Raw genomic sequence first — 20,129 nt, 5'->3', positions numbered from 1 at the left:
CGACATCTGAACAGTACATGCAGAAGTCTGTGCCGGGCCTGGGCTGATACCCCGCGTTCGAATCCAAATGTTTGCTTCTGCAGAGTGTGCTGGGCAGCAAGCAGGGAGGGGTACTTTCAACACAACTATCTAGAATCAAGTCAACCTGTTAATATGAATACGTTGTATTAGGAGCTAGTATGGAACAAGAGGTGTTGATCTCCCTAATCATGAAACTAAACCTCAAGATATGTCCTACCTAATTCAGGCTGCATTGAAATATATTATATATGTATAAAACATGGCTCGTCCTCGTCCATCGAATCCAGACGCAAACGTCATTGCTGAATGCTTCACAACCTTCCCTACCATTGATTATGTCCTCTTATGCGGACTTGAGAAAGAGGCCAGAGCATTCAAGGACTCCGACAAAGGCCACAGTGCATAGTAGAACCCCAGCGCGCCCCCGACGAGCAGGACATAGTAGGCAACCGTCCAGCCCATGCCCAACTGCCTATATCCCGTCTCATCCGAGCTGCCACCCTTCCCCTTGGCCAATGGGGGCCCGATGGGTACGCCTGCCTCGACCCGCCCCCACAACCGGGGCAGTCCGCACCAGTTGCAGAAGGTATGCGCGAGAATGACCGCCGGGAGCGAACCGGTGCGCAGGTAGAGGAAAGTGGCATACCATCCGAAGATGGTGGTGTAGCCGAACTGGAAAATGGAGCGCAGTAACGCTGCGACCACCGAGGTGTCGGGATGCGTGAGGCGGAACTCGTAGAAGTGGTGCACGTGCGCAATGCCAAAGTACAAGGGTGCTACGAAGACAATGTGGCCCGAAGACACCTTGGCCAGCAGATGCAGCGGGACAATCGCTGAGCGGAACATGATTTCCTCGGTGATTGGACCCTGTAATTTTGGTTTTTGTTTTTCAATGATTAGTCACGCTGTTGGGTGTTTCGAATGAGAGCTCAAACCTACCGCCACGTAGTTTCTCCAGCCGATCCAGCTGCGCAGGGAAGCGCTGATCCGGCTACCCTGGATCCAGTCCCGCCATTCCCCCTCGGCGATGCCTCTTTCGAACAAAGGCCCCGCGAAGAGGATGGCTGTCAGCAGCAGGCTGCGGAAGATGTCGGCAAAGCTGACGGGCCACCACCCCAGGAGTTTGAGGGCCTCCGTCAGAGACCCGTCGTCTTTGCCGATGATCAGCCAGGCGACGATGAGAGTGCTCGCGATGCATGAGAGAGTCACGCTGCGGATTCTCGCCCGAATCACTGACGGTGCATCGCGACTCAGAGTGGGGGACGGCCGGGTGGTGACATTCACGTAGAATGGAATCACGTAAAGAAGAGTCAGGAAGACCTGAAATCCGCATCTTAGTCAAAGTTGACCTTGCGATCTCATCGCTATCTACTTCAACGAGCTATCTGGATCGCTTACCGAGAAGAAAGCTGCTGCTGCCGTTGAGATAGCTGGTTCATCTGCATAAGGTGTTAGCACTCAGTCCGAGAAGCGATAATGTAAAGAGCCTACCGTAATCCTTGGAGTAAAGCGTCCGGAGACGAGTGAGCAAGTTGATGGGGGCCATAATAAACCCGATCAGTGCTCGGATCGGAATGAGGAAAGTTTGATTGAAGATGGAACCCGGATCAACCACGATGTCAACAAGTCCACATGAGAGTTTGAGTCCGGACAGTCCTCAATTGCACAGACTGTTCGTCTGGAGGTAGAGTGAATAGGCGAACAATAGCCCCGAGAATGCAAGAGGGAAGATGAACAAAGGGAACGGAGGGAAACACGACGTCCGGCTGTAAATGCCGAGTTTGACAGGCACCAAGGCATCAACGCAGTAGCCGTTCCAAACAGTCACGTGACTGGCATGGGCCACACTAGTCGGTCACATGATCGATGCCGTCATTGGAAGTAATTAAGCCCACGTGATCGCGCGCGCTGTCTGCCTGCGAGGGTGGCGTCGCGGGGGACCCTCTCGCGAGAAGCATCCCTCTTTTCTTGTCAAATACCTTACGGTGATTCAATCTGGTCGGTAAGGTCGGTCTCGCGGTCGGATTCAGTTTGAATTGCTCTCGTGCCGTCCAAATGCTCAGTCGTTGCGGTTGACCCTCGCTTTAATCCGGGAATCGACCCGGCAGCATGGGTGTTCATGGACTGTGGACAGTCGTGCAGCCTTGCGCAAGGCCCATCAAGTTAGAAACGCTCAACAAGAAGCGTCTTGCAGTGGATGCATCTATCTGGATCTACCAGTTCTTGAAGGCCGTCCGCGACAAGGAGGGAAACGCTCTGCGCAACTCGCACATCGTTGGCTTCTTCCGCCGGATATGCAAGTTGCTGTACTTCGGGATCAAACCGGTGTTCGTCTTCGACGGCGGCGCACCAATCCTCAAGCGACAGACCATCAACAATCGGAAGAAACGCCGGGAGGGCCGCCGCGAAGATGCAGTCCGAACGGCAGGGAAACTGCTGGCAGTGCAGTTGCAGAGATCGGCCGAAGAAGCGGCAGCAGCGAGCCGCCAGAAACGAGTCGCGGACCGGGAGGAGGCAGTGCCAGATAACCCTGTGTATGTTGACGATGCCTTTATGACAGAAAAGGAAAAGAACCAGACGCGCTCCTTCAGGAAGAAGGATGCCTACCATTTACCCGACTTGCAAGTCTCCCTCGCGGAGATGGGAGCGCCCAACGATCCCCGCATCATGTCTCGAGAAGAACTCGAGGAGTATGCCCGGCAATTCCACCAAGGTGAGGATATCAATCTATATGACTTCTCCAAGATAGACTTCGATAGTCCATTCTTCGTCAGCCTCCCGGCTACGGATCGGTACAATATCCTTAATGCGGCCCGACTCAGAAGTCGCCTGCGTATGGGTTACTCGAAGGAGCAACTAGACACCATGTTTCCTGACCGTATGGCCTTTTCGAAGTTTCAGATCGAGCGTGTCAAGGAACGAAACGATCTTACGCAACGCTTAATGAATATCAACGGCATGAATGGGGAGGAGGCATTTTACAAATCTGGGCAGAGAATAGCTGGTGAAAGAGGAAAGGAGTATGTCCTAGTCAAGGACAATACCATCGAGGGGGGCTGGGTGTTAGGTGTGGTGGGGAATAAGGAAGGCCAGGAGGACAGGCCAATCGATGTTGACGAGTACGGCCAGCATCAGGTGGTAGCTCCGAAGGAGGAGTTTTCAGATGACAGCGATGGCGGCTTTGAAGATGTCCCAATCGAGGGCCTCAACCGACTCCCTAAGCTTCCTTTCCTGCGAGAAGGCGCTTTCGACGAATCGATCATGAACCAGATGCGTGGTGATGTGGAGGGCAGGAGGCCCTCGGATATTGTGGACGATGACTCTTTATTCGTTCGCAACGACCCACGTACGAGCTTCCCAAGTAATGATCTCACTAACGGCGACGATATGTTTGACGGTCTTGAAGATAATGATGAGGAGCTCCAGCGCGCTATACAAATGTCTCTGGAAACCCCGGCCCACGGCCAAGACGACAAAGACATGCCAGAAATCCAATTGAATCGAAGCGAAGCTTCCTTACCCCAGCCAAGGGATGAGCCCGCGGATTTCATGGATGAAAGTGAAGATGACTTTGACTTTGCGGCTGCTCTAGCTCAGACTAAGAGGACACAAAAGACCGCCCCTGCTACTCGTGTGGACAATCCATTTGACGGTCCTTTGCCTTTTGAGTCAATGCAGCTCATGAAGCCAAGCAAGGTCAATGAGCCACGAAAAGAGCAGGAAACCGAGAAAGACCAAGCTAAGGATGAAGGGGAAGCGACAAAGCCCAAGAAGGAGGCTTTGCCTCTGCCCCCGTGGTTCTCAGCGGCATCCCGTGATACTCATAATGCCGAGTTCATCGCCGACGAGGTTGAATCTCGACCAGCTAGGGAAACTCGTGGTGAGAAGCACGACTCGGACACACTTTTCGTACGGGATGAGGCAGCAAATCACAAATACACTCGGCGTGAACCCGCGGGTAGAAAAGAGGTCATCAATGTTGATTCCGAGTCTGAAGGGGAAGAAGAGAGCTTACCTACTCCGACTAATGCTCCGACGATACACACCACACTAACTACTGTGGAGGTACCCGTCTCTGAAAAGTCTAGTGAACATTCTCCACCCGAGACATACTCTAATGACATTCCAAAGGAGTCTGAACCGGTCAATGAACTTGAACCAACTTTATCCAATGGCGACATAGCCAACACTACTGAAAACTACGACATTGCACGGTCCGAATCGTCTCCCACTCCTGAGTTCGAGGATGTCGCCATACCGCATATTGGCAGGCCTGACGATGCTATGCCTGGAGCGCAAGATGATTTCGAGAACGTTGTGACAGCAACTGGAGGCATAGCAGATAACACCAAGTTTGTCGCAGAAGATGCACCAGTTTTTGAGCTTGTTGACACTGGAGACAGCATCGAGCAGGAAGACTATTCTGATCCTGAAGACGAGGATTTAATGCAGCAGCTTGCAGCTGAAGGCGAAGAACATGTCCGATTTGCTGCCGCCCTCAACTCTGAGACGAACACCGCTAGTGGATTCGACTATGAGCAGGAGCTTAAGCAATTGCGGTTTCAGCAGAAGAAGGATCGCCGAGATGCCGATGAGGTGTCGCAAGTCATGATCACGGAGTGCCAGCAGCTGCTGTCGCTCTTTGGCTTGCCGTACATTACCGCGCCCATGGAAGCTGAGGCCCAGTGTGCGGAATTGGTTTCTTTAGGGCTCGTTGACGGCATAATCACTGATGATAGCGATTGCTTCCTCTTTGGCGGCACACGGATATACAAGAATATGTTCAACCAGGGCAAGTTCGTTGAATGCTACTTGTCTTCCGATCTGGAGAAGGAATACGCCCTCCATCGCACCAAGCTGATCAGACTTGCCCATCTATTGGGCAGCGATTATACGGAAGGTATTCCCGGGATTGGCCCTGTGACTGCATTGGAAATTCTTACAGAATTTGCCGACTTGGAAGAGTTCAACGAATGGTGGACACGAGTGCAGACAGGGGTCAGTATGAGTGACAGCGAGCATGCTGCCTTTTTCAAACGTTTCAAGAAGCAAGCTTCAAAGATATTCTTGCCGCCATCCTTTCCTGATCACCGGGTGGACATTGCTTATCTCGAGCCTGAGGTGGACTCCGACCCTTCGCCTTTCCAATGGGGCGTGCCTGACCTGCATGGTCTACGCAACTTTTTGATGTCGACGGTTGGCTGGGGCCAAGAGCGGACCGACGAGATTCTTGTGCCTGTTATCCGTGATATGAACCGCAGAGAGCAAGAAGGCACTCAGTCAAATATCACCAATTTCTTTACAGGACCCCAGGGTGCGGGCGCATTCGCTCCTCGTGTCCGTACCGGCGGCCAGAGTCGAATGGAGAAGGCTTTCCGTCGTCTTCAACAGCAGGCTGGGACTGCAGCAGCACCCCACCCCTCGGACGGGGAGGCTGCTCCCACTGCTGATGTCTCGCCCGAGAACCAGCTCTCGTCTGCCAAAGAAGCGGGCACCAAACGGGGTGCGCGCAAAGCACGTGCTGTGGATCCGGAGCAGGTGGCTGATAAGGCTCAGACCACTAAGAAGAGGAAAACCCGCCGTGGGGCTAATTAGTGTGCAGCTCAATTCTGGGGAGGTGGTCGATCTTGTGGTCTGAAATGTATGAATTTGTATATATTAATTAGTTAGAGAAAGAAACGCGATTAATGCCTTGCTGCCTGGTGCTGCTACATTTGGGGGCCGCGGTACTTGGGGGTTTGCAGCGTTTGCAACACTCCTTTCCCTTGTATACATCGACGCCGACATCGATCCTAGTTTTTTTATCTCTTCCAAGTACAGTACATGGTCTCCCAGAAGGTGTGCTTCGATTCTACATCTGACTGAAATGCCAATGCCTACCCTTGTTCTTGCGCTCTTCTAATTATCAAGTCTGTCGCCGCATCGGTCTCGACATCACACCATCACTATCTGCGATGATGCGATCCCGGGACAGTATTGAAGTTGAATGGCCGGCCTGCAGGTAATCTACGTGACCTCAGAAATGGTGCGAATGGCGTGCAGATTGAGGTAGCCGCGGCGGTATCCATGGTCCACCGCCGGCTTTACCCCTCCTCCTTCCCCTCCTGCTCCACGAGATCATTATATCAATGGAGGGGTCGACCACAGTGAAGCCCCCCAACTGCCACTTGCACCTTGAGAACCTATAGAACTATGGCAGCAGTCAAAGGTCCACAAGCCGTTCATACGGAACTACCGATATTGAATGGCCAGAATGGCGCTCTGCCAGCGAAGGAAGCTGTCACCCAAGCTGTCGAAACCACCAAGTCCGACGATCTCCAACGCCCAGCTTTCGAGATAGATGAGCATCCAATCGACCAAGTCCGACCGATCAAGGTTGGCGTTATTGGCGCTGGTCTTGCTGGAATCACAGCAGGGATTCTTTTTCCAGCGAAGGTCCCCGGAGTCGATTTGCGGATCTATGAGAAGAATGCTGATGTGGTAAGTCGCCTTTCCTACCAACGAATCCGGAAAGTTTAATAACGCCATCGGTCAACAGGGAGGTACATGGTAGGCTTTCCCAAAGGTCACTACTTCTCGATTTTTGTTGCTAATAGATTAGGTTCGAGAATACATATCCCGGGGTTCGTTGCGATATTCCCGCGCACGTATATCAGTCCGGCTTTTCTCCGAACACACAATGGACGGAGGAGTTTGCACAAGGAGCGGAGATCAGATCGTATTGGCAAGGGCTCGCGAGGAAATATGATGTCTACAAGTATCTGCGTCTGCAGCAGAAGATCGAGCGTGCGGTCTGGCAGCCCGAGAAGGGGAAATGGCTGGTGACGATTCAAGATCTCAAGGACCAGCAGACACCTGGGGTATGCTCCAGCAACTTTCCATTGCGAAAAAGCAGATTCTAATGCCGCTGGTAGCGCTACGAAGAAGAGCTCGACGTGCTGATCAACGCCATCGGCCACTTCAACGCGTGGAAGCTGCCCGACTACGAGGGCATCGACTCATACGAAGGCACCCTCTTCCACTCCTCAAACTGGAACCACGAGGTTGATCTACAGGGAAAGCGAGTTGCTCTGATCGGAAACGGAGCCTCAGGCCTGCAAGTCCTACCCTCCATCCAACCCATCGCACAACATGTAGACCACTATGCGCGCAATCGCACATGGGTCGCCGACTCCTTCGGCACGATAGGGGTTCGTCGCCTCGAACCCAACCTCTTCTCCAAAGAACAGCTGGAATCGTTCAAGGACCCAGACACCTATCTCCGATACCGCAAGAGCGTGGAAGAAGGCTACTTCTCCCGCTTCGGCGCAGTGTTCAAGAACACCCCCGAAAACCAGGAGCTCCGCGAGAAATGGACCAGGTTGATGCTCTCGCGCATCGGGAAGGACTCCACCCTAGCCGACAAGATCATCCCCGATTTCCCGCCCAACTGCCGGCGCCCCACGCCGGGACCAGGCTACCTCGAGGCCCTGGGCCAAGAGAACGTCAGCTACATCCAGACGCCCATCCAGCGGTTCACGCCGACGGGGATCGTCACCACCGACGGGGTCGAGCGGCCCGTGGACATCGTCATCTGCGCGACGGGTGCGAACGTGGACCACGCGCCCCCGTTCTCGATCATCGCCAACGGCGTCGACCTGAAGGAAGCGTGGACGCACGACGGCCTGTACGGCTTCCCCTACAACTACCTCGGCATGGCCACCCCGGGGTTCCCGAACCTGCTGTGGATCGGCGGGCCCCATTCCACCGGCCAGGGGGGCAGTGTGCCGAACTGCCTGGAGAACCAGATCACGTACATCGCCAAGCTGCTGCGTAAGCTCCGCGCGCAGGGCATCAAGGCCCTGGCGCCGTCCAAGGCGGCGACGGACGACTTTGTCGAGTACTGCGATACCTTCTACCCCCGCACGGTGTGGACGGGCAACGACGACTCGACCCCCGGGCAGAAGAACTGTCGCTCGTGGTATAACGGCGGGAGGCCCGGGGGCCGCATCCATGGCCTGTTTCCCGGCAGCGCGTCGCATCTGAACTACCTGCGGCGGGATCCTCGGTGGGAGGATTGGGAGTACACCTATACCAATCCGAGTGGGAATCGGTTCGCGTACTTTGGGAATGGTTGGACGCAGAGGGAGCTCGAGACGGGGGCCGACTTGACGCCGCATCTGAACAGGCCGGATACGATTGACTTGCGGACATATCTGGAGGGTTGGTGGGATGCTTAAAAGATTAGGGTTTAGGTTCGGGGGAAATTCATAGCTCTAGAATTGCATAGAGATCTACAGGATATACGTAAACTCATCAAGTTTTTGGGCATAGATTTCATTTGGCTGTGGTGTGTAGATGATTTTGATTGGTCTCCTTCCTGGGACGCGAACTCAAACAACAATTGAGGTTGACTTAGAATAGTCTTCAATAGACACAGTCACAGAATATGGTCGCATTTGCTTGGAATCGGGATCGTGGCCGCTAGAGATTCAGGATTGTTTTCCAAATCTTTCTGAGCTATCCACCTTCCTGGTGATTTGGTGAGGCAGTGATAGTGGTGTATTGTGCTCCTGGCTATTGTGCGGGTGCTGATCGAGTTATTGTGAAAGAAGCTCTAGGCAGTGCGTCTTTTGTCCAACTCAAATAATGTTTGGTGAATCTGTTGACCAAGAGAGCCACACAAGCCAAGCTAACGACCAATAGCAGAAGACAAGTCGTTACAGTAGAAGGACGGACGTTTGTCGAGGTCAAGGAACTGAGCCAGAAGTTCTTGTCTGGCATTTGATCTTCGTAACTGGCTCAGCGCGTAATGACATTGATATTGCGCGAGCGACCATACGCAACTGCTTCATACAAGACATGTTCGCAATGCGCAACATTGAGGTATTTCAGTCGCGGCAAATCGTCGGAGGACGACGGCGCATCAGCGAATGTCCTGACCAGACGCCCGGTGACATCGGTAGCCGAGACGTCCAAAGCGTACAGGTGCGGCAGATGCCGGACCAGCGCCCTTACGCTCATGTCAGTGACGCCGCGCAGAGCACAAATCCCGAGCTCGGTCAGGTCCACGGGATGTTCAGTGAGAATGCGCTCGAGCTGCGAATGATCGAGCTTCGAGCAACTGGCCACGACGAGCTTCCGGATTGGCGCCTCGGCTGTGACGAGGAAGTTGTGGAGGGTGTCGTGAGTGACCCAGTTGAGGTCGCGGAGGATGAGGGTGTGCAGGTGGCGGAGGTGTGGAGACTGGTCGAAGGGGAAAGGAAACTCTTGGCCAACTGGGCAGGTTCCGGCGTGGATGCTGAGGTGCTCGAGGGTAGGAGGTAATGCGAAGTTTCCGATGAAGACGCCTTTGAGTTCTAATTTTCGTAGTTTTGGGAATTGGTTAGGGTCGAATGATAGCGTGTATGGTGACCAGATTCTGGGGTACGAGTCGATTCGGACTTCTTCGAGGTTAGGCATTACGCAGGATTGCGACGCCTGTCAGTGTTAGCCTGGTTCAATGCTAGAAACTTAATAGGCAGGAACTATGCGACTGCGCAATACATACCGTTGCAGCCGGGAGATAGAGAGCGGCTACGCGACCTGGTGGTGGCACAGCTGCTTCTTCAGTAGAGAGGGTAATGCTCCGTAGGTTTGGGAGATGTGAGGGCCAGCGGACTTTGGTCTCAGGTGAAGGCTGCGCATTATGAATCTCTAGGCGCTCGAGATTGGTGAGGCTCGTCAAGAACTTGGCGATGTTCTCTTGTGATACCGGTGTTCCTTTAGCGATGACGAGACTCTTCATTTGTTTGCAGCTCTTAAACTGGTTGTATAGCCCGCCATGGCGCTGGATAGGATCGCCAATTTCCAGACTCTCCAGCTTTGGACATCTACTGAAATATTCAAGCACTTTTTCATGAGAAGTAGTCGCTATGTTGGTCACCATTGCATGGGTAAGCATGGCACGCGAACGCTGAATGTATGTTCGGATGGAGCGCGATGACACTTTGCGACGGGCTTCGCTAAGATCAAGACGTATCCACAAATCTCGCATTGACAGAAACTGCTGCCATCCCTTGGACACGCGAGTACAAGTCCTTCAAGCATTGATTGTCAGTGATAACAATGATAAATGCACAGTTGGACTGCACTTACACAATTTCCCGAAAAGTCAGGTGTCGAAGGACCATCATGGCTACCTCAAGCGGCAGGACACTGAAAGGGTCAAGGCGTTTGACTGAAACCGCATCACGCACTTTGCAGTACATTTGGAGAACAAGCTAAATCATTTCAGTACACATCATCCCCAGAGGCAGACTACTTTCTACGGCAGGATACTGACGTACCTTGCGACGCGGGTTATCACTGCCCAGGGACTTCAGCCCGTAACCGTATGCTTTCAAGGCCTTGGCGCGATCGCCAGTCAAGAGTAAGACTTGCCCATAGCGTAAGATACCCTTCAGAAGCTCAGACTTAGCATTTTGTGGCAGCAATTTCAATGCGATACGAGGCAGAGCATACCCGTCCATCCTTGGTGTCCTTCCGAACCATGTTTCGAGAATCGGTCAGAGCTCGATCATACTGGGCCAGCTTGATGTATGTAGCTGCTCGATTATCAAGTATGCTCATCACATCGGCCTTCTTACAAGAGAGAGCCTATGGAGTCGTATCAGTCAGTTGCCTGACCTTATCAGCCGCGGAGGGCAAGCAAGTACCTCGGTGAACGCATCCAGAGCACCTTGATAGTTACCCTGCTTGAAGAGCAACTGACCTCGCTGCTGCAGGGAGTCCCCCTCGCTGCGAATGACCGGTGCCATAATGGCCAGGCGTTCGAGACAACATAGGAGAGCCGAAGCCGAATTGGGGAAAAGTGAGAAAACGCGTGGACGACGCGCGCGATAAGGAAAGTGGATAACGAAACTCCCGATAACGTTAAAGTGGCTGAGGTAAGCGGTACTGCCGGAATGGTCGATAATACCGGCCGGAGAGGCCAAACCGGGGCGGTGGGCCGATGGGCGCGGGCGGTGGGCGGTGGGCGGTGTTTACATTCTTCCTATTTTGGGGGGGTCCGTCCGCGACAGAAAAATAACAGTCGGGCAAAAGAAGAGACGACGAGTCGATTCCGCTTCATCCATAGCAGTTTTTTCCTGCATAGGCACTTGCGTGCCACTAAGCTTGCTGGCAAGCCATGGAGCCACAGAATCTGCAGGCTGCATCCACCTACATCAACAATGTACTATTGGCCAGGGGTCTGTTGAAAAGCGGCCGCCCCATCGAATTCGCCAATCCCGAGGATGAAGATGGAGGCTCAGCAACCACCATGGGCAGGATCATCAATTTGGTCAATGACTTGGTCCTGCGCAGAGATGTATGTGATTGGACTGGCTCTCCCCGAGCGGCAACTGGCTGACAGTCCTGCAGCGCGAAGCCGAACACCGCGAGAGTCTCGCAACTACGATCAGGACTCTGCGAGCGGAGGAGTCTCAAAGAACTGCGGAACTGGTACGGGACATACGCTCAGCGGTCCCCCCGGATGTGCTTGATGCTGACGACTCGAAACAGGACAAGTTCAAGGCGAAGGCATCCGAACTCACCCGATCGTTGGCTTTGGCTGAAGCGCAGGAACGGTCCTTGAAGGCCACCATTTCAGGGGCTGAGGCGACGATCCGAGGACTAAAGGAACAAGTACAACGGATGAGAGCCACGATCCAGCAAGTCAGAGCTCAATGCGCCAATGACATACGCAAGCGCGACTCGGAGATGCAGAAGCTCAAGATGCACCTGGCAGAACGACAACGAGGACGGAGGGATGGACTGACGGTCACAACCATCAATATCAACCCAGCTACCGGCCAGCGTCCGCGACCAAGATCTATCGCAGGTGGGGAAGGTCTCGGCGATCCCGGTTATAGCCTGAAGCAAGAAACGAACGACTTCTTGACCGAACTCTGCCAGAATTTGAGCGACGAGAATGACACCCTTATCAACCTAGCCCGAAACACAGTCGAGACTCTCAAGGACTTGCAGGGCTTGTCATCTACAGAGGACGAGGAAGCTTGTCTAACGGGCACGGTGAGCCTGGGGGCTCCCAGATTGTCCCATGGCTCAGTCACTAGCCTTCCGGCCTCGTGCGACGAGCTATCCGCCCAGATGGACCGTGTACTCGATCATCTCCGAACGTTGCTCACCAATCCTTCATTCGTACCGCTTGAGGAGGTCGAAGTACGCGACGAAGAAATCAAACGTCTCCGCGAAGGCTGGGAGAAGATGGAGGGCAGATGGAGTCAGGCGCTGACAATGATGGATGGTTGGCACAAGCGCATTGCTGATGGAGGACACTCGGTGCAGGCGGAAGAGCTCCGTCGCGGAATGAGTCTCAATTTCCGCTTGGATGCAACTCAGAGACAAGCAGAAGAAGATGATGAACAGGAAGCAGCCATGCAGTCGCCTGTTCTTGAGGATCGACCTGCTAAGCAAGAAGAAAAAGAGGAGAAAAAAGTACAATCCGCCTCCAGCAAGACCAATCGCGCCTTGTCTGATCGAAAGATTAAGCCACCGTCAGGCGAAATCAAAGTGAAGAAAAACAATAAAGCTTTGAAGGAGAAAAGCGACAATATCATAACTGGACGATCGCCTCGAAAGGTTTCATTTACGCCCGGGCTTCAGAACTCACCCAACACCGTCTCGCCCGGCGAAGATGAAACCGCGGTAAAAGCTCACCGCTCTGAGATGGTGACGCGCAGGACAGCCAAGAAGATGACCGAGTCTAAAGCTGCTTCTCTTGACGTAAGTTGGACTATCACTTGCGATTATAAAGGTCAATCTAACACAAAATCAGAGCTCCAATCCATCGCGAATGAGTGTGCCACAAAAGCTAGCCGCAGTAGAGAACGAAGCTCGAGCTGCCGAGCAAACACGCAAAGAGAACGAGAGCCGCAAACGAGGACGGAATCTCAAGGGTTCTAGCAAAGCGCAGCGTGACCGGCGCAGAAGTACACTTACCAGTGATGAACTCGGAGAGCTGATGGGAATGTCTTCGAGATGAGCTTACGGCTGACTAACAATGTCCGATGATGAAAACTGTTCGATACCCCTGTCTACTGTCTGAGTGTATATCAATCTTTGTTTACTTTTTTGGTGCGCGGCGCGCAAGCGGCTGAGCCCTATACGAGGTCATGATTCTCAGGTGTCTTCTGAGCAGTATACTAATTAGTCAACTACATTATTCAACTAATCCTGCGATGCCATAAGTATTCTATAACCCTTTTGTTTATAATAAAGTAATAACTCTGCCGCCTTTCAATCCGTCTACAAGTGATGTAAGAGGCAATGCTGGGATGGCCCATCTAGAAGATGCCTGCAACTCGAATTTCGAACCCCAGGAATCAACATTATTCATTCGACATTTAGGTCCGCTAACAGACACCTTTGTGTAGTTACCAGCTGGAACGGATGTTACTCCGAAAAAGATATCCGTATTGGCCGTGTCAAGAAAATCGTTTCGCTATGTGATTATATATGCACTCCGCTCGGATCAATATCGCTCCAACAGCCACTGTCTCCGTGTATCTTCGTCCATCGAATCCAACTTCTTTTTCTCTGCGCGTTTGACGAGAAGGTAGTTCTCGACGAGGGTTGCTCCAAGTATGTCCTGCAGAGCAGTGTCCGCTTCTAGATGATTAAGACTTTGAGAAAGCGACTTTGGCAGTTGTGTAGTGATACCATAAGATTGACGGCCCGCTTCATCCAAGGTTGCAGCGTCGTCTGTCCTTAGTCAGCAAGAGTGAAACGCAAAGGCAGATTCTCGCATATGAAACCACAACTGGAGATACTCACATGGACAATCAGAAGCCGTCAACGGTTCATTGTTCTTCAAGCCAAGGTAACCCGCTGCCAAAAATGCCGACATGGCTATATACATATTTGCGAGTCCGTCCAAGGTCTTAATCTCCCAGTGCCCTGCGGAGATTTTTCGGATCGGCGATTCGCGGTTCTGAGTACCCCAGGTAACCCACTCGCTTCCAGCCCATAGTCCAGAGCAGACCCGATCATAACTAACCTCTCCAGCAAGAGCAACGGCCATCAAGGCTGGGTAGTGCTGGAGAATACCGGCAAGAAAGCTATCCTCCTTCGTAGATGGGGTGATAGAAAGGTGCGCGTGAGAAGCTGTGCCAGCAGCATGAGGATAAGGACGGGGATGCAACGTCGCGCGCAGGCCATGTTGTTCAGCAACCTGGGTTACTACTTGTCGTGCTTTGAGGAGGGTATCAACCGCCGCCACAGGTGACCCAGGCGGAAGGACAAATTCAAATTGACCAGGAGCGGATTCGGCGTGGAATTGTTGGAGGTCAATGCCGATAGACGCCAGAGTCTCGGCAATCTCTTCGAGTAAAGGTACCATACGCCTGGTCTCCCTGGTCATTTGGGACCAAGAGTGATTTTCAACACACGGAATGAAGTCTTCCTCGTTGGTATCGGGGTTTGTAATGCATTTCATAAACACAACTTCGATCTCAAAGCCGCAAAGGACTTGAATCTCGTGTTCAGTCTGCAGCCGGGCAGTCACATTTCGTAAAAGGCTTCGAGGGCATCCCGGGAGGGGTGTGCCTTCCTCTGTAAACCACCAGCTCATAACGGTTGCACTTTTGGAGTCCAGCCCTACATTGCGAGAAAGAGTAGATAAATCTGGTTGCATGTAGAACTGGCCGGTTGTAGAGCCTTCGGGGCATACTGAGTCATTTTGAAGCATCTGCTGAGTGGCTAGACAGACTCCAATGCGACGTTGCTTGCGTACAATCTTGGTAAATTCTTGCACCGGAAAAATGCGTAGGCGTAACGTCGCGGTGTAATCGAAGAACTGCAGCCATATGTACTTAACACCCGGATTGTTTCGTACAAAACACTCCCATTCATCACTTGATGATCCCTGTAAGGGCCAAGAAAAAGGCTTATGCATCTCGTCGTAAGCCGCAGTCTCGTTCAAACTGTACAGGCGATTCGAATTTTGGAAAAGGATATCTGCGGCTGCTGTTTTAGCCTGGTCAATGGCGAAATCACCTTGACGGACATAGTCCACAAGAACCTGAACTGGGTAAGCTTTCGACGTCAACAAGTTATATGCAGTTCGTACGAACCTTCTCCAGTGCATCGCGAAATTGCTTGTTAGCAAGCCAGTACGTCTCCGGATAAAAGTGGCCGTCAGTGCTCCACAGGAGCCGGTTGGTCGGCACTATTTCCAAGCTCTCTCTGATTATAGACTCCTGAGCATCTCGACTCACCATCGGAAACACTTCTCCTAGATCCAGATAGACATTAGGGAACACGCATGCAAGGTAACCTGCCTCGCGGGTGTAGGGGTAAGAAGAGTGTAACAAAACAAAGTCCACCTTGGGATATCGAGCAATTAAATCTTGTAAGTAGGCGGGGTTTGAGAGAATCAAGTTGATATCGTTATCACCCAGTCCAGTGTGAAGTTGCAGTGGTTTATTAGGGCCTGAAGGGGTTCTTGTACGGGCGGCTTGGACCAAGTCCAGAGTCTGCCGAACCACCCAGTCGTTCAAGGGCTTGTCTTCGATACGGTATGAGGAACCACTCCCTTGCTGGATTGTTCGGGCCAAAGACTGCAGTAAAGGACTGTCATCACCCTCGTCGTCAGCGGATTGAACGTTCAAGCCAGTTCGATAGCAAACGACAGATTTGAACCCCACTACGACGGGGTCTGCAATAGCCTTCTCGATATTTTGATGAAAGCTTCCACGGAATTGATCAAAGGTCTCTCTCAAAGTGGTCACGTCATCCAAGGACTCCGAGTATCCTTCTGGTAGAATGGAGGCGAGAACCTGGGCGGCCACCACCTCAATCCGTTCAATTCGCCTAGTCGGAGCTGCAGTGAAGCGATCATGCCAGTCAAACGACTCAATATCCTCGTCAGTCAGAAGATCATCCAGGAGAAGGCTATGCGTTCCTTCGAGGCAGCGACGGATCAGGTCATCATAATCGCGCTCTACCCATTTGTCTCGAGCCGCCTTGACGCTGTCCCAATCATTAGAGGGACAGTCATACAGGCTTGCAAGTTGATGAGCAGCCCGTTGGAGCGGCAACGTAAGAGGCGCATTTTCTAAAGCAACGCCTTGTGCTTCTGAGGTGATTTGCTCGAAAGCGTACTTTGCATAGTTGCTCGCATTAGACTTGTTGAGGAGATTATGGGCGTGGTTATCGATGAGAGGATGGGTTTGGACCAGCTGCCGGAGGGAAGTAAGCGGATCCATGGTGCATGGGATTTGGTTGGCCCGTTCGGTCGATCAATCGCTAAATGGCTGCGCGGCACTCGGCAGTAGCCGGAGAGTTGAAACAGGGAGGCGGTAGCGTCTAGGTATAAGAGGAGGGGGAAAGAAGAAGTAAAGTATTATGGATGAGTATATTTACTAGGGGTATGATGGAAGTTGAAGACAGAGTGAAGAGCTGAGCAGGAGAATGTGGATGATAGAAATAGAAAGTAGTAAGAGGGCAGTCGGACAAAGTGGAAGAGACAAGGGATGGGATGGGAGGGGAGGAAAAGGCGATGATTACCCTTTTAGGCAGTTCGCCAGCTCCCGCCGACCGAGCGTTAGCATTTATTACGGTGAAAAATATATACTCTAGTCAAGCAAGAGAGACATCGGAACGATGTCCGTCCCATTTGTTCTTTTACAGCTTCAAATCCAGCATCTTTGTCGACGGTGGGTGGTGAAAAAGGTAATCTCCGCGCGTAATGGCAATCAACCTTATACTCAGTACCTCGGTTCAAGCGCAAGAAGGAAATCTACACGACCCCTGCTCGTCGACCATACGCAATCCGGTATCTTCCACGAGCAACAGCGGAGCTATAGCTCCACCAGTCGATCTACTCTAATATTGTATATAGGTCGAATAACTACTTCATTGTCCGTGTCAGCGGATCTTGGTTCTGGTGCCAACTTCTGGTGCACAACTCCTAATAGTATTTCCGTCCAGTACAGCCGACTCATCATTAGTCGCTCCGTGCTAACCCGGTGTATACGCGAACACCTTTCAAAACGCCATAGCTCTACCATTAGCGTTATGGTCTTGTTCTAAGCGAAGAGATCTGGGCCTTTGATGCAGGTATGACTCCGACTGCACCCGATGTAATCTGTTTCTCTAGCTAACGAGTCATTCTGTCGAGCACAGATACGAGGAGGTTCAAGCAGAAAGAAGAAAGGGAGTGTCCCGTCTTGTTAATGTTGCTGGCGAAGTAGCATGATTAGCCGGGATTTAGTCATTATGCCACTCATTAGCCTGAGATGGAACGTGCTATGGGGCTCCAGTCAGTGTCTCAGATGACTACAGAGCTGATGGAAAGACTTGAAGCTGCCATTCACATTTCACACAGCTCTTGAGCAAGGCTGTCAGACCTGAGTGAGCTGTACTCGGGTATAGTCTGTGTGACCGCGACTCAGCCGCAAACCCTTGGAAGTTCCTGTCTGTCGAGGGAGAGGAGTGCGTACTGTGTGTCTTGAAACCTGATAGAGATGGGTGAGATACAGTCCACCGGGTCGAAAAAGTCCATGCTTTCACACCAACGGCTCACACGGAAACACGGCCCGAGGATCGGCATGCCGAAGGAACAAGCTCTCCCTCCTCACAGGCTCACCGAGCTCGTTAGTCTCGGCCGACCCATACCGAGCCCAGAAGCCGTTGTCAAACTTTTGGATCACCCACACAATGTCAGGAATACCAGCAAGGATCGATAAACGATGTGCATGATATTCAAACGAAGATCTTACTTTTGGTCATGTGCTTGCAGGTAGATCACCTATGTGTATTAGGTCATCTGCGCAAACAAAGCAAACTCGACTACCCAATCGCGGCGGCTATCCCCGGTGTCCATGTGACGTCGAGGCCGAGGCCAACCGCCTTCTCCGCATTCCCCAGGATTTCCAGGGAGACTGGATAGATAGCAGCTGCCCGAGCATGCCAGAGGTTCTCTTTTTCTATTACAGCATCGTTGTATGATTTCAGCACCGCATAGAGATACACCATGGTTCTCAGCATCTCGCGTTCTTTAAGTCGCTCATACGCACGTTTACCAGTGATTTCTCAGCGATGGGGTAGCTCTATATCGCAGCGTCCGGGATCTGACCGGTATGGCGCCCCGCAAGACTTTCATTTAAGCCAAGTCATGAGCTTGATCACTAAAAGTTATCTCTTAGAGTTCGATTTCCAGGCGCTGTCAACAGCAAATTCACCACCGATATGGAGTTCATCAACCCCACCGAAGTGTCCAACATCCCTACTTACCGAGTCATGGACTCCGACGGAGTCCTGGTTGATAAGACGCGCAAGCCCCTCGATATACCGAAGGAAAAGATACTGGAATGGTACAAGAATATGTTGACGGGTAGGTGGGAGCTTATTCTCTACGGTGACTACTTGGCATCTGATCAAGGCTAGTGAGCGTCATGGATGTCATAATGTTCGAGGCTCAGAGACAAGGCCGATTGAGTTTTTACATGGTGAGAAGCCCGCTCTCACCTAGCTTATGAGCATCTGCTACGGAGAGAATTTAACTGCTCGTAAAGGTTTCTGCCGGAGAAGAGGGTATCAGCGTTGGCTCCGCAGCTGCATTGACTCCCGACGACGTGGTTTTCGCTCAGTATCGTGAGACTGGAGTCTTTCAACAGCGAGGATTCACTCTGAAAGAGTTTATGAGCCAACTCTTTGCCAATCAGCACGACAATAGCCGAGGCCGCAATATGCCCGTTCACTATGGCAAAAGTTATCCCAGAACTGTCAGTGACCCGTACGAAGGGGGAGCTTTGATGTATAATTGCTGACCGGTACAGCACACAATTTCCTCAACTCTCGCAACTCAAATACCGCAAGCCTCTGGCGCTGCCTATGCTTTGAAGCTGCAAACCCTCCAGAACCCTGATATACCGCCTCGGATCGTAGCCTGCTACTTTGGCGAAGGTGCTGCTAGCGAAGGCGATTTCCATGCAGGTCTCAACATAGCCGCGACACGATCCTGCCCCGTAGTCTTCATATGTCGCAATAATGGATATGCCATTTCAACTCCGACTCTGGAGCAGTATCGCGGTGATGGCATCGCGAGTCGTGGAATTGGTTACGGAATCGACACCATCCGCGTTGATGGCAATGACATATTTGCGGTCTACGAAGCGATGCGTGAGGCACGGCGAATCGCTCTGACTGACGGCGGCAAGCCAGTCCTCATTGAGGCGATGAGCTATCGTGTCTCACACCATAGCACCAGTGACGATAGCTTTGCCTATCGAGCCCGAGTTGAGGTGGAGGACTGGAAGCGTCGCGACAACCCGATTATCCGTCTGCGGAAGTGGTTGGAGAACGAAGGGATCTGGAACGAGGATATTGAGCGAGACACGCGCGATCAGCTTCGCAAAGCAGTGCTGAAAGAGTTCGGCGAGGCCGAGCGTGAGTTGAAACCACCACTTCGGTCTGCCTTTGAGGGGGTGTATGAGGAGGTCACCGAGGAGGCGCAAGAGCAGATGAAAGACCTGAAGCGTATTCTGGAGACTTATCCTGAGGAGTATGACATTCGGCAATTCAAGGACGGGATCAACGGACTGTAACGTGCGTTTAATTGATGATTTGCGCATTAGGTGATAATTATACATCTAGACAAATAATCAAACAATCAAACAATCCAGGCCCGCATTCCTGTAACATCATGCAGCGGTGATCGTGTCGCAGAACCAGCGAAGAGCAATGCTCGGGACTAGGATGATCTCGTATTCGAGTAGGCCTCATGATCGCAACCACTGCGCCAACACTACGACGACACGTGACCCAACAAAAGGCAATCCATTTCCTCTTTTAGAAAGCATCGATCGTTGCCGCCAGTCGAGTCCAGCCTGAGTCCAGCCTGAGTCCACAACTTCTTCTTCTTCCCCTCTTCCCCTCACCCTCCGCTTTTCCATTTCTGAGTTGTCACACATACTTCCTACCAAACGCTCAATAGCCGGGATAGCCGATGCAATTGATCTCATTCTGGCTTTCTGCAGAAGAAAACAGGGGGGGTTCAATATCTGCACATGACATTCGCTTCATACTTACTACTGCCATGCACTAGTTACCCATTTTAGGAACCAGAGTCTCGCCCTAATCCA

General features: G+C 52.1%; 7 protein-coding genes across 7 annotated transcripts; 4 read left to right on the top strand and 3 right to left on the bottom strand.

Annotated features, from left to right (window-relative positions):
- Positions 1 to 194: 194 nt before the first annotated feature.
- Positions 195 to 1,776, bottom strand: BO72DRAFT_451963 (CAAX prenyl protease RCE1). The gene is made up of 4 exons (XM_040945617.1): positions 1,513 to 1,776; positions 1,420 to 1,460; positions 961 to 1,341; positions 195 to 888 (listed from the first exon to the last, which is right to left on the bottom strand). Exons 1-4 carry the CDS (start codon positions 1,565 to 1,567, stop codon positions 355 to 357), a joined length of 1,011 nt encoding a protein of 336 aa, XP_040797299.1. The 5' UTR covers positions 1,568 to 1,776; the 3' UTR covers positions 195 to 354.
- A 354-nt stretch (positions 1,777 to 2,130) lies between these two features.
- On the top strand, positions 2,131 to 5,616 carry BO72DRAFT_387592 (ssDNA endodeoxyribonuclease RAD2; the record flags this gene model as incomplete). Its single annotated transcript, XM_040941683.1, has 2 exons — positions 2,131 to 4,338; positions 4,405 to 5,616. 2 exons carry the CDS (start codon positions 2,131 to 2,133, stop codon positions 5,614 to 5,616), a joined length of 3,420 nt encoding a protein of 1,139 aa, XP_040797298.1.
- A 233-nt stretch (positions 5,617 to 5,849) lies between these two features.
- Positions 5,850 to 8,310, top strand: BO72DRAFT_437958 (flavin-containing monooxygenase). The gene is made up of 4 exons (XM_040943369.1): positions 5,850 to 6,501; positions 6,560 to 6,570; positions 6,623 to 6,881; positions 6,936 to 8,310. The coding sequence occupies exons 1-4, from the start codon at positions 6,214 to 6,216 to the stop codon at positions 8,238 to 8,240; spliced, it is 1,863 nt and encodes a 620-aa protein (XP_040797297.1). The 5' UTR covers positions 5,850 to 6,213; the 3' UTR covers positions 8,241 to 8,310.
- Positions 8,311 to 8,343: 33 nt separating this feature from the next.
- Positions 8,344 to 10,853, bottom strand: BO72DRAFT_531236 (Leucine Rich Repeat domain protein). Its single transcript, XM_040950346.1, has 6 exons — positions 10,698 to 10,853; positions 10,504 to 10,638; positions 10,329 to 10,439; positions 10,138 to 10,262; positions 9,551 to 10,079; positions 8,344 to 9,480 (listed from the first exon to the last, which is right to left on the bottom strand). Exons 1-6 carry the CDS (start codon positions 10,797 to 10,799, stop codon positions 8,803 to 8,805), a joined length of 1,680 nt encoding a protein of 559 aa, XP_040797296.1. The 5' UTR covers positions 10,800 to 10,853; the 3' UTR covers positions 8,344 to 8,802.
- Positions 10,854 to 11,058: 205 nt separating this feature from the next.
- BO72DRAFT_451959 (uncharacterized protein) lies at positions 11,059 to 13,223 on the top strand. Its single transcript, XM_040945616.1, has 4 exons — positions 11,059 to 11,350; positions 11,404 to 11,484; positions 11,545 to 12,768; positions 12,821 to 13,223. Exons 1-4 carry the CDS (start codon positions 11,171 to 11,173, stop codon positions 13,025 to 13,027), a joined length of 1,692 nt encoding a protein of 563 aa, XP_040797295.1. The 5' UTR covers positions 11,059 to 11,170; the 3' UTR covers positions 13,028 to 13,223.
- A 247-nt stretch (positions 13,224 to 13,470) lies between these two features.
- On the bottom strand, positions 13,471 to 16,441 carry fluG (extracellular developmental signal biosynthesis protein FluG). The gene is made up of 3 exons (XM_040942494.1): positions 15,117 to 16,441; positions 13,819 to 15,064; positions 13,471 to 13,746 (listed from the first exon to the last, which is right to left on the bottom strand). Exons 1-3 carry the CDS (start codon positions 16,248 to 16,250, stop codon positions 13,517 to 13,519), a joined length of 2,610 nt encoding a protein of 869 aa, XP_040797294.1. The 5' UTR covers positions 16,251 to 16,441; the 3' UTR covers positions 13,471 to 13,516.
- Positions 16,442 to 17,967: 1,526 nt separating this feature from the next.
- On the top strand, positions 17,968 to 19,663 carry BO72DRAFT_480404 (thiamine pyrophosphate-dependent dehydrogenase E1 component subunit alpha). Its single transcript, XM_040947631.1, has 5 exons — positions 17,968 to 18,123; positions 18,192 to 18,379; positions 18,433 to 18,494; positions 18,561 to 18,770; positions 18,825 to 19,663. Exons 1-5 carry the CDS (start codon positions 18,020 to 18,022, stop codon positions 19,590 to 19,592), a joined length of 1,332 nt encoding a protein of 443 aa, XP_040797293.1. The 5' UTR covers positions 17,968 to 18,019; the 3' UTR covers positions 19,593 to 19,663.
- The last annotated feature ends 466 nt before the right edge of the window (positions 19,664 to 20,129 follow it).

The sequence above is a fragment of the Aspergillus fijiensis genome (assembly GCF_003184825.1).
Source record: "Aspergillus fijiensis CBS 313.89 unplaced genomic scaffold BO72scaffold_62, whole genome shotgun sequence".
NCBI classification, from domain to species: domain Eukaryota; kingdom Fungi; phylum Ascomycota; class Eurotiomycetes; order Eurotiales; family Aspergillaceae; genus Aspergillus; species Aspergillus fijiensis.
This window is presented reverse-complemented; position numbering and strand designations above follow the sequence as displayed.